General features: G+C 39.8%; 1 protein-coding gene across 1 annotated transcript in view; it reads left to right on the forward strand.

Annotated features, from left to right (window-relative positions):
* The window catches only part of FBXL17 (F-box and leucine rich repeat protein 17), a 638,862-nt gene that overhangs the window by 410,826 nt on the left and 214,674 nt on the right, over positions 1 to 13,362 (forward strand). Inside the window, exon 7 of the mRNA XM_083151698.1 lies at positions 2,053 to 2,129. Coding sequence (XP_083007824.1) covers positions 2,053 to 2,129 — 77 coding nt within the window. The remainder of the gene's footprint in view (positions 1 to 2,052; positions 2,130 to 13,362) is intronic.

Genomic DNA, 13,362 nt, shown 5'->3' on the forward strand with positions numbered 1-13,362 from the left:
AATTGTTGCACAGCTGTCTAGAATGTTGTAGGACATACCAGAATTAGGGAAAGTCCTTCCCTATAGAGCCTTCAATCTAAACAGGGAAGGAACATTAGTCACAGGAGGAGTTGGTGCGTTCTGTGAACATCAGAATCAGGACAGCAACAACCTCAGGAAATGAGAGCAGCCTCATAAAACTTATTGAGTGGGAAGGATACTGAGAACATGAATCTCTCTTTCCAGTGTGCTTGTCTTGAAGGTAGCAGGGCATAAAAAGTCCATTTAGTATGTTTATATTTGTCAATTGTTAAAATGACTGAATTCCGTGCTTTCTATTTTGTGTCCAGTATACAACGGAGATGGAGTTTTTTTACGGTGTATTATGAAAATGTACAAAGCAATTTGGTTATTATATGAAGACCTGAAGTAGTTTATTGCATGGACCTTGTTGTTTCTAATGTGGATTATGCAGAAAGACTGTCTCCAAATGTACACATAACGGCACTATGAAAATACAGTATACACATGAGGCTTGCAGATAACTGAACACATGCATTTATTGATGTATGTTACAGCTGTACGTTTCTGCATTTCTGCACGTGTCCTCTTCTGTTATAGCTATGATCATTTATGATTATAATTGGGATGATCATAACCAATAAGAGATAACTTTACATTAGGGCAGCACGGATGGTGTAACATTACTGCATCACAGCACTGAGGTCATGGGTTTGATTCCCACCGCGTCCCTAACTGTGTTGAGTTTGTATATTATCTCCGTGCTTGCATGGGTTTACTCAGGGTACTCCGGTTTCCTCACACAGTCCAAAAATATACTGGTAGGTTAAATAAACCCGAGTGAATGTGTGTACGTGTACATGTACATGTAGGGAATATAGATTGTAAGCTCCACTGGTGCAGGGACTGATGTGAGTGTTCAGATATTCTCTGTAAAGCGCTGCGGAATATGTGTGCGCTATATAGGAAACTATGAATAAAGAATTTTGGCCACAGTCTGCACATGCCCAATCGGAGGTAATGGACCAATTAGGTTGTCTACTATGTTTAAAAGCTATTGCCCATTGCTGATTAACTTGACAATGGCCATCCCTAAATTTTAATAAGAGTGATCCAAATGTTGGAGGAGTTCTTTGTACTCTTATGACACATAAGGCCTTGGTTTGCCATTTTGCAGTGTATTGTCTGTGACTCCTCAGAAAAGCTTCTTCCATTTCCCAAACTAAAGCTAAATATGTCTTAATAAATTTAGAACGCTGTGTGCCAAAAGTTACTGTAGCCAGTATCTGCCTGATATCATGTGGGGCAGCGGGACAGTACAGGTAGGAGGGACAGTTGGGGTATATTTGACAAAAAAGCAAAGATCTGATATGTCCGTGTAACAGAACCCACGCAGTGTGTTGTGGCAGTTTCCATTCAAGACTAGCAATAATACGAAACTTCAGCAGCAATATGAGTAGTATGTGTCTGTGGGAATTCTTACAGGATGGAGGTCAGCAGATGCCCCGATTTTTATTTAGCAACATCACTCCCCAAACCAAACAATTTTACTTAATTTTAAATAAACAAGTAGTCCAATTACGGGTCTATGTGGCATATATGTGGCTGTGATTTATTTGTGCTGCGGCGATAAATCGCCGGGTGCGCTCTCCCATGTTCAGCCCCCATATGGTCACTGGAGCATGCTCCTGCGACCAGGTGTTTCCCTCTGCGGCTCTCCCGGCAGAGTCTACTTTTTCATCAGCAACCATCTCTGACCGTGGCTGAAAATGGGACACTGAGCAATATATTGCACCATGTGTACACAGCTTAAGGCTTACTAAATAGACCCCTAAATCTTGTAATAAGTGTTTATTAGCATTGCACCTTGCCCTGACACATGCTACGTGTGCATTGCACTATTGGCTAATGTAACGATTTGCTTTATATGTGTATTTCCCTGTATTTCACTGACTATACCTGTCCAAGCACAAAATCAATGAGTGGTAATGAAAGAAATTGCTCAGTACAAACTCAGCCATAACAGTCTCTCTTTCTCTGTCTCCTGTACAGATGTGTTGAAGTCATCGCAAAGGAAGGCCGAAGCCTGAAAGAGCTGTACTTGGTAACCTGCAAGATCACAGATCACGGTATTTATTTCTATACACTGATCTGCAGCTGTATCCACTTAGCCACTTTTATTTATGAACTGTTTAGAGAACATGTTCAACATACTGTGAAATATGTGTAGTAGGCAATAAATGCAGAATTTACTGTACATTGCACCTTCCATGCGCACATAATTTGTACACGCTGACATGTCTCAAGCAATTAGGAAATTAGCTTGCTTGGTAATTGTTGACCTGTACACAGTACCTGCAATTCTGATAGTGCTTACAAGTAATTACATTTCTCCTCATTGGGGATTTATTGGACAGCTAGTCCACATTTATTTGTGTACTTTAACAACACAGTATGATTTGTCTTTTCATGCTGTTTATACTGTTAATGAAGAGGTATTGTAAAGACACCGATAACTACTTCATTCCCTTGTCATCACATTCCAGTTACAACGAGGTCTTACGGTCAGTAACATTCATTAAGAGGTTCACACTTGTTTTAAGCATTTTATTAAGTAGTTTCAAATGTTTTACCACACATGGCTTGTATGTACTGAGCATTATTGACAACCATCAGTGCATTATGGAGACAATCTTATTTAATGTAATATAATTGTCCTGATCGTTAAAAAATTAGCTGTGGTATTTAACCATGACTAAGGGTTTCACCCCAGGCTATCCTATATGTCCCTGAAACACAGGCGTAAGCCATAATTTATTAGGGATTTTCTTTCACCTGCCTCAGACAGGCAAAACAAAATCACTAATGTGGGACAGCTTTTTGAGGACATAGAGGGGAATGTATGTTTTTAGGAGAGAATGGATTTCTTTTTTGGGCGACCTAATCAGATTGCATTAAAAACAAACAAACAGTAGGCCATCAGTATAAACGGGGGACGGACAGAAGGACCAATTAACTAATTGTTATTTCTGCTTAGCTAACATTAGAAAAATTACATGTAAAACCTTAGAGCATGGTGAGTGTTTCCATCAGCAGGCAATTGAAAAGTGGTGCCAACCTAAATACAGTTACAGTATGCTGGCTGATCATTGATGGTCCATGGAGAGAGACATCCCAAAGGCATAATGGGCCAGATGTACTAAGCTTGAAAAGTGATCAAATTGTTAGTGATAACCCACCAGCCAATCAGCTCCTATCTTCCATATCACAGGCTGTGTTTGAAAAATGACAGGTAGGAGCTGATTGGTTGGTGGTTGAGCACTCTCCATTTTATCACTCTTCAAGGCGTAGTACAGTACATCTCGCCCCCTATGTCCATACATCTTTAACTACTATTTTTTAGGTCACTAAGAATGAGGTATATTTATCATTTAGACTTGCATAACTACTAATTTAATAAAACTTTAAACATACAGATGGAGCACCTGGTGTTATTGCGGGAGCTGGCGATTCCATCGCCAATCGACAGGACCCCCCATCAGACGGAAACGGGTGCGCGCCTGAGACGCTCACTCACTCCGTTACGTCTGAGCCCACCGACACCTCCCGTTTCTTCTCTGCCGCCCCTCGGTGCCAGCAGCCTCCCGCACCCCCCTAACCCTGCCTGTCTCCCTGAAGTGGAGATGGGCAGGGTTTCCGCCATCCACTGCCGAGAGAAGGGGCTGTGCGTGCGTGTGAGATACTTGTCAGATGGAGCGCCTCTCCGCCAGCTCTAGCCAGCGGAGGGGATCTGGCAATTCCCAGCGCTGGCTGAGAGGCGCTCTATCTGCATGTCACAGAAAACACTGCACAATGGAAAAAGAATAATAATGGCTTGAAATAGAGAGGGTAGAATTAAATTCCCTGGCACTGTGCCAGTCTTCCATTCTTTGCTGAAATCACACTGGCATAGTGAGATAAAACGCGGCACAAAACGCTGCCTCAGGCCATCTAAGTCCACCAAGACTGAAAGCAAAAAATACATTTCAATATGTTTAATTTTTTCAATATCTATCAGTTACCTGGATTCATCGTTCGCCTCCTTTTTGTCTTCTTGCAGTGTTTTTTGTTATTTTCTTTCCTATAGAATAATTGCATTAGGCAGGGAAAAATAACTGGATAGAATGGCAGAATTGAAATAGGCAGCAGATGATGAGTTGTTAACTGCAAGGAAGAAACCCATCTTTTACTAAAGACTGGTAAGAGCCAGCTGCAGAGAGAGTATGTCAAATGAATTACTCTGATGGCAAGATGTATCACTGTAAGAAGGGACAGAACTCATGGATAGACCTGTGAATCTGTCTTTCCAATTTTCTCTTCTACTTCTGGAGTTCAGTGCTTCCCTTAGCTGCAGTACTGATTAGCAAGGAAAACATGCTCGGCTGATATATGTCTGGGGGGCAGCAAGCAGGAAGGAAGGATCCTCATTCCTCTATGAAAGGGTCGTATACTTGTTGTGCTGACATACAGGCAAATATGCATTTATTATGTGTCATGTCTGATTTTGATATGTAATTGTCCCCATGACACTGGTAAAAATGAACAGGCATTTATAATGCTGGAATCCTTAGTGACTGACTTCATTTTACTTCCAGCATTAATAAATGGATTCTGAATCCAATGTCTAAGTATATTATTATTGTGTGTGTGTGTGTGTGTGTGTGTGTGTGTGTGTGTGTGTGTGTATATATATATATATATATATATATATATATATATGTGTGTATATATATATATATATATATATACATATATATATATATTGGAGGAATGGGGAGAAGAAACAGACGCCTACTAGTGTGTTCTCAAAAATTACCACTATCATAATCTCATAATATAATAAGGCAAAAATATGCTATGCGTACCAAATTTAACTAATGTAGACATGCAATTTCCTTTCATGGTCTGTGGGGACAGGTCTCCCACGTGTGGACTCCTTTAGTTTAGCAAGAAATTTATATAATATATTAAATTCTCTGAGATGTGTGTGTGTGTATATATATATATATATATATATATATATATAAATATTTATTTTTATACAATAATCAACAAAAAAAGAAGAAAAATGGGAGGAATGGGTTGGAGAATAATAAAGAGAGGAATGAAAAGTTAAACAAATTAAAAAATTGCAAATGCAGTAAATACTGGAGATAAGTACAATATGACCCACTGAGAGTCAGATTGTTGTCGACACCAGGACCGAAGGGCAGCTTTCACCTCGTCATCAGAGTTAAAATGTTGACCACAGGGCGCAAGATTGGAGCTGTAAGATGGGTGTGGCAGAACCTCCTTGAACTGCAGGTGCTGCAGCCCTCTTCCCAAAGATGAAAGAGCACCTTAAGGGTCAACACTTCAACTCTGATGACGAGGTGAAAGCTGACCTTCGGTCCTAGTGTCGACAACAACCAACAGCTTTCTTCTCCTACAGGTTTGCCAGACTTGTCAAGCATTGACGCACATGCATGTAAAGAGATGGGGACTACATTGAAAAGTGAATAGTGCATTACACAGAGGATAAACTGAGTTATCATGTACAAAGAAAGTGTTCAAATGTGTTCACAAATAAAAACTTATAGCCATGGAGGCAGTATTACTTTTCAGTCCAGCTATATATATATATATATATATATATATATATATATTACTGTGTTACAACTTCAAAGTCATTGCCATTACTTGGTGTACGGTAGCTGTTGCCATTTCTGTTGCTTTTGTTCCTGGCTGGCAAGTACCATGTAATATTTATTATGGACTTAACTACAGACAAGCTTAAGGAGATGTGCCCATCCTTCCTGCTTTAGATGATTGCATTTATTGGACGGCCGGCTTATGTTTGGTGCTAGGCATTCCTATTCCTGGCTGTAGAGACCCTCACAGTGCAGTGTACGGCTGGCATGGAATGTATTCGTTCAATAGATGCTGCTGCAACATACTGTAAATATCATTTAAAATGTTTCTCTTCATTTTTGCATTCTGGAAAATTGAAAGGGAAACTTTAAAAAGTCAGATTAGCGTTACTTTAACAATGTATCAGGCACTGGATTTTTTCCCCCACCAGGGGGCAGCAGTGGTTTCTTCAGAGGATACCCAAGGTAGACCAGGCTGATTAGTGTTGTCAGGATTAGATGACAGATTCTGTGTATCATATCATTTATCATGATACTTGCTTCCCAGAACACTCAAAAATGGCATTTGGTATCCAATAATTGAGCCCAAAGAGATCCACCTCACATTGTGTATAAACTTTTTACAAGTGGATTGGGATCATAAAGTAATGCTTTGTTGCAAGACTTTTAATGCCAAGCATTTCTTGCATGGTTAATATCTTATTTGTTTTTACTTTTATTATTGTTTTTTGTGGTTGCTCAGCTTCTGCATGAAATGTTATATATTCCTACGTATGCAGTTTTATGCTCTGCTTAGTCGGAAAAGTGCATAAATTCAGTTTTCCCATTAATATCTGTTTCCTTTAAGCTGTATGTGTAATTTTAAATCTGTCTTCGTTTTTAATAGCACTACAATATTTCCTTTCTAAAGTTTTAATTAGTGGCTTATTTCCTTGGGAAATAGAGCAAAGTCCTCCCTATCTACTCCCCAATGTCTCATAAACAGTTATTCTTTGTTACGTGATATTCAGTGGAAGTAATTTTCCTGGTTAGCTAGGCTGAGCTGGCTTAGCGCATATTAGAAAGTCAGAGGCTGCCAAGTACAATGTTACTGATGCAGTCTCTGTCTGTACAAAGTGGAAATTGTGCCAGGTATTCAGTAGGATACAATACACGACATCAGGCATTCAGCAGTGTACAGTATAAGAAAACACATTTCAATGCAGTATGATAAAGAAAGATCTGTCAAAAGACAATTAAAGTCCTTGCAACTTGCTGAATAGCAGTTTTCTGAGAACGTGATACAGCTTCTCCTGGCCTATTACTTTGGGCAGAAATAGGTACAAGAATGTAACTGATGTAGAACCATTTAGTTGCACTGTTTTCCTGTATAGCAACCAATCAGGATTGGTTCCTAGTATAGATTCCCACTGAAGATATAGTGGTGTAAATGTATTCTTCACATGTGCTCAAGCTCGCTGGTCCATGTGGCTCTCACCCTTAGGTGTATTTATAATGGGTGTAAGGGGTGCACTGCACATGGGCCACTGGCCACAACTCAGCACTGCTTTGCACACTCTTCACTTAGAATTTGCTTTTGGGAGTGAACCAGTATCATTCCCTCTTTCTAATGAACAAAACTGCACACACTGCATGTGGGTTAGATGCAGGGTTGCCTACCGTCCCGGAATGGCCTTGAGGATCCCGAAAATTGGGTCCCCCTCCTGGCCCCTCATAAAGGTGGGCAACCCTCCTGGATACCGGTGGCATCGTTAAATTACGGTGATTAACGGCTTTTTGGGGGAATGGGGCTAAAGCTGCAAATGGCGTCATTTAGCCCCTCCCCCTCCTCAAAGACCCGCAAATTGCAGGATTTGCAGTACAGGGGGTGGGGCTTGATGACATCTACATCAGCCCCCACTATCCTGAAGTGCTGCTGACAGTCTCCTCTCTGGGCTTCTCCCGGAGAGAAGAATTTAAAAGTAGGCAACTGGGCAGATGTAACGTGCAGAGAGATTTGGGTGGGGTTTGAACTTCAAACTGATATCTATATTGCAGTGTTCTAATAAAGCAGCTAATATTTACCCTGCACTGAAACAAAATAACTCACCTAAATTTAACTCTCTGCACATGTTACATCAGCCCCACCTGCAATGCACAAGGTTTTGTTCATTAGAGTGAGAATTTGCTTTTGCCTGTGGGGTCATCTTCCTTTGAGATCTTTGGGAAGATGGAGTTGCACCGTGAAAAGCAAACTCTAGTACTGTGCCAGAACCTTTTCTTGAGTGTGTGTGTGTGTGTGTGTGTGCGCGTGTGTGCGTGCGTGCGTGCGTGCAACATCTTTCCAACTGTAACTGGGAAGATGGCACCACAGAGGAGGAGGAGGGACCTGTCTCCCTGTACAAGGTAAGGTGTGTGAGGATGGTGCTCAGTGGAGGGGGACTGCTTAACAACTTGTGCTGAGTGCTCCTTAGCCCAGACCTGCAATACCCAATTAAAAAATTTGTCTCCATTGAGTTGTCTCCGTGTAGCGCTGCATATATGGTGATAGATAAGGAAACAATATTACAGCAATAGGAAATCAATAACCTCAGAAAATCTGTGAAATTCTGTAGTTTGTCAAGTCATTTTGTTTAATCTAAAAATGCAATATTTAGTTTAAATCTTATTAGCTGCTCTTGCCCCCGCCTCTTTGCTGATGAGATTTCCCCATCAACATCCCCCCAGTCCCTTTGAGGATGCTGTAATAGTTTGTTCAGCTCACCTATGATGTACTCTATGTGCTGTCCACATAATATATTATTATTATTATTATCAGTTATTTATATAGAGCAGGGACGGGGAACCTTCGGCCCTCCAGCTGTTGTTGAACTGCACCTTCCAGCATGCCCTGCTACAGTGTTGTTATTTGGCCATACTAAAACTCTTGCAGGGCATGCTGGGATGTGTAGTTCAACAACTGCCGGAGGGCCGATAGTTCCCCATCCCTGATATAGAGCATACATATTCCGCATCGCTTTACAGAGATCAGTGCCTGATCCCTGCCCCAGTGGAGCTTACACTGTAAATTCTCTAATACAAAGTGAGTATTGGTGTGATCCTGTGGCAACGTGATAAAAAATCCCCAGTAATATATGGTGTCTACAATTTGTAAGTAAAAAATACATCCCTTTTTACGAAACTCTTCCAAATGATGTGTGTGTGTCCAAATTCAGTGAAGTTACTTTTGGTGGAATATTTGTAGTAGGTGTTTCGTAATATACATAAAAAGAAAATGAATAAACATGTGTAAATAAAATAATTTTGTTATTCAAGATGAAAAAACAACAACGTGGTATGTGCAAATGATTTGGTCTGATTCTTATTTTATATTTTTTATAACTCGCTGACCTCACATTGAGGGATGAGGAAACATATAAAGGTATCTTTTCTTTCTCTACTGTGTAAGAATATGTTACTTTAATCAAGGTAAGATGGGTGTATCCCACTCACGGTAATTGATTTTTTCATCAAATCGTAGCCGGTTCTTTCATATATTCAAGATTTGGATTAATCTTATGTATATTTATCAATGGGAAGCCACGTAATCGGGAGGGTATGACTAGAAGAGATAGAGGATACAATATAGTATCCGTTGTTTTACTCCTATCACAGTACTCAATATTTATTTGTAAGTATCGCACAGGGTATAGTACCATGTGGTGTTTATAGGAGCACACTTCTGACACCTGCGTTGGGAGTACACACACGTAGCCGTTTCTTTCAACTAGTATGAGATACTGTATACAGTAATGCGTACCATTACTCACGGTGAGTACTGTATTGCCAGGTATATCTGGGTTTCTTTAGATGCACTCCAGTCACCAGCAGTAGTTATCTCCGCATGACTTATTTTGCACAAATCCAGATTTATTTTTATTTTTTTAAATTGGAATCCAAAAAACATAGTACATTGGTAACCCCAAAAAACCATCTGGGGAACATAAAAACAATATGCAAAGTGTCCAAAGTATCAGGTAGGTACAAACAACAATGATAAAATAAGAGATTGGCTGCTTACCTTCCCAGGTCTCTGTCCAAGCTTTTCGGTCTTATGACCTTTCTCAAGAAAGGTAATTTGTATTTTGTTTTTTATAAGATATGGTGATATCTTTTGAGTATTAGTATTGTTCTGCTGCATTGCGCCTATAGGAGTCAATAAAACTACACTATATTACTTTTGCTCTAAATTCCGTCTTAAAGTATTTATCTTATATTATTATCTATCTATATAGTAATGATTCATTATTAGAATACCATTCTGTTTATCATAGCCCATTCTCTTGATTTAAGTAAAATATTTGCTCATTATAAGTTATGCACAAGTCTAAATGGTTATGGTATAGCGGATCGACGATTACTAGATTAACCATGTTATGGTCGGTCTAGACCAGTGGTAGCCAACCCTAGCCCTCGAGGGCTACCAACAGTTCACATTTTCCAGACAACCTAGCTGCTGCACTCATTAATCACTGACACATTTTAAAAGATGCACAGATGGAGCTAATTAGCTCATTTGTGATTCTGTGAGGAGACCTGCAAAACATGCACTGTTGGTAGCTCTCGAGGACTAGGGTTGGCTATCCCAGGTCTAGACTTAGTCAAACCATGATTAGTTAGATGCCTATAGTCGACAGCACCTACATTTACAGTTACGATAGGTAGATGCAAGCGTTCGGTCAACAGGTGCGGGATCGACAGTCACAAGGGCAACATGAGTTTTTGCTTTTTTTGGTGGCTATGTTGACATTGGTCAACATGGACACCAAATAAATGTACAGTGTACACTCGCCATGCTTCGGGAACACTATTATAATCTAATTCTGTGCCCACTTGGATGGTAAAGTATAAGATAAGTCAGTCTAAAGCAAAAAAAAAAAAAAAAAAAAGTGAAAAACTCATGTCGAACTTGTGTCTGTCTATCACTTATCATTTGTGTCTAACTTCCATTATTTTCACTCTAGATCAGGCATTCCCAACCACGGTCCTCAAGGCACACCAACAGTGCAGGATTTAGTGATATCCAGGCTTCAGCACAGATGGTTTAATCAGAATCTCTCAGATACAAATTAATTCACCTGTGCTCAAGCCTGGATATCTATAAAACCTGCACTGTTGGTGTGCCTTGAGGACCGTGGTTGGGAATGCCTGCTCTAGATGCGTTTGACTATATTTAGGCATCTAACTAGACGCGTTTGACTAAGCATGGTCGACCATAACATGGTTATAGTTGTATAGGAACCCTATTTTTCCCTTGAATCAGTTAGTCACATTTCTGGTAAAAGCTATATCAGAATAAAAATATCCAGTGCAGGCTGATGAAAATATTATTTATAGAGTACAATACAGGCAGAAATAATAAAAATAAAAACAGACTAGATGAGGTTTAATTATTCCAGTATTTCTTCTTTCACGACATGTACAGTATTACTGCATTAATACAGTATGTCGTCCCTTCTGTAGCAATGTTGCTGACCCAATCACCACTAAGGACTATCTTATTCTCATGTGTTACTGTCAGTTTGTACAGGAGTTGAGAGGTTTTCTAAGCAATTAATCACTTAAACTTACATAACTGCAAAGTGAGAAACAATTATAATGGCATGTAACTGTACTTCAATATGATCGGTTGCATTTTACCAGATGGTCCTATGCATATTAATTGACTAGCAGTACTTCTTCATCTACAGTATATTGTCTACCATTAGAAACATTGAATGATCATACAGTTTATATACATTTTAACCAATATATCTACAACCAAACATCATGTTGTACATGATACAGAAACGTAATAAGCCTTTGCACTTCTACAGTACTGTATATACTAAATTAATATGAAATTCGTGAGCATTGAAATACTTTTAAAAAAATGATTATGAAGTATTGATGTTTATACTTCATGTAGGATGTTGTGTTTGCTTAAAGCTTAAATAGCCAACTACTTATTTTAACTATATGAAAACTCTTAGTTTTTCCTACAGTACTTCTTAGTAGCTGTCATTGGCCAGATTCCATTTCAATTTGTTTTGTTCATTTACAGCATAGGATAACGGTGGTCATTTTGGGCTTTAATGCCGGGGCAATTCAGGTACAGACCCTTTTTCTTGTGCTGTAGATTACCTGCTATCCTGCATTAACCAATATAATCTGGGATTTATGGGTTAATAGGATAGCAGCACCCGCAACCTGCCATTTAAGGCTTTCTGTTTGACTCTCTCCAGTCACAAACAGAAATCCACATTAATTGCAGCCTGCAAGCTATAATTGAATAGCCCCAGCAGATCAATTAGCCCACAGTAAATTGCGGCTAATTAATCCAGCCTTAAGAGTTTCTTTGGTTTGATGTATGTGTGATGTATGCTTTAAAAGGATTTATGTCCAAAAATATTGTTCTGCAGTTGTTAATAGGGGTAAAGTAAATTTTTGCCTCTGTGTATAAGGAGTCCTTCATATGTAGCGATTCCCGGGCGTGTTCTAAGCGATCGCACTAGATCACTTAGAAAAAGCCCCGACATCATTCTGTGTGTAGGGGCGATAGCGATGCGTAGCCCCATGTGTTGCTGTTGCCTGGCGAATAATATCCAGCATGCTGGATAAATCTAGTTAATCACCGGGGTCGGGGCCAGTGTTCTCAGAGGAGAACACTAGCCCTGACAGATCACTCCATACAGCGCTGGCAGATTGCTGTGTGCGGAGTAATCTTGCTAAGCATTCCCAGCGGCCTACCATCGCTCAGAACGCCGCTCAGCATCTCCAACATACTAATGATTAATATTTGTCTGTGTTAATGTACATATGTAAATATTACTAACATACTGTACTGTAGTTTGCCAAATTTTTCGTTACTACCATTTAGCTGTGTCTAGATGATATTATGAGTATAACATTTAAGGGGATTTTATACACCTTTGTTGAGAAAAATGGCACATACTGTATCCTCTCCTGTAGTGCAGTAGATCCTGGCAATGTACGGGTCTAATGTGCATGTGAAGATGTCTAAGAACATGGCGCCTGTGCATGCGAGAATCACATGAAAATCACCATTTTTCTAGTGATCTCTGCATCCAGCACTGAGATGACGGAGCCGTATGTAGAATTACATTGGGTACATCCTTGCATCCATTAAAGATGTGCCAGTGTTAACTATACTAACTTCATCTGACCCTGAATCAGGCCCATTGTATCACTTCCTTTTCTGCCAATAAGGGTTCTTTATACTGAATTCTCACATTTTTGCTGTTCATGCTGGTGGAAATATTCTCCTTGCACTACACAGAAGATGATCCCTCACTTCTATTAACTCCTCACACTGGCTCCCAGTGTTTATGGGAGATGCATTAGGGATTGATGTCTACATTCATAATGTTAACATGGTTAATCATGTCAACATCCCCAACATATTGAATTGCGCTCCCTGTTGACATCTAAAATGACACTGATTGAAATCTCAGCATTCTCAAGAGGATTACGTGGTAGAGATCATGCTATAAACGGAACACTGCACCTCAGATGCCTGCACCAGAACTCCATGTCACATGACCCCAGGACCCAGAACTATATGCTGTAGAATCTGCAGTTGTCAGAGGAATGTAGTACACCACTAAACCACCAGGGATGGTTTGTCAACGATTTATCAGGTTGCTATATCATCTATTTAGACAGGATGAATATG

The sequence above is a fragment of the Crinia signifera genome, chromosome 1, assembly GCF_055691185.1.
Source record: "Crinia signifera chromosome 1, ASM5569118v1, whole genome shotgun sequence".
Classification (NCBI taxonomy): domain Eukaryota; kingdom Metazoa; phylum Chordata; class Amphibia; order Anura; family Myobatrachidae; genus Crinia; species Crinia signifera.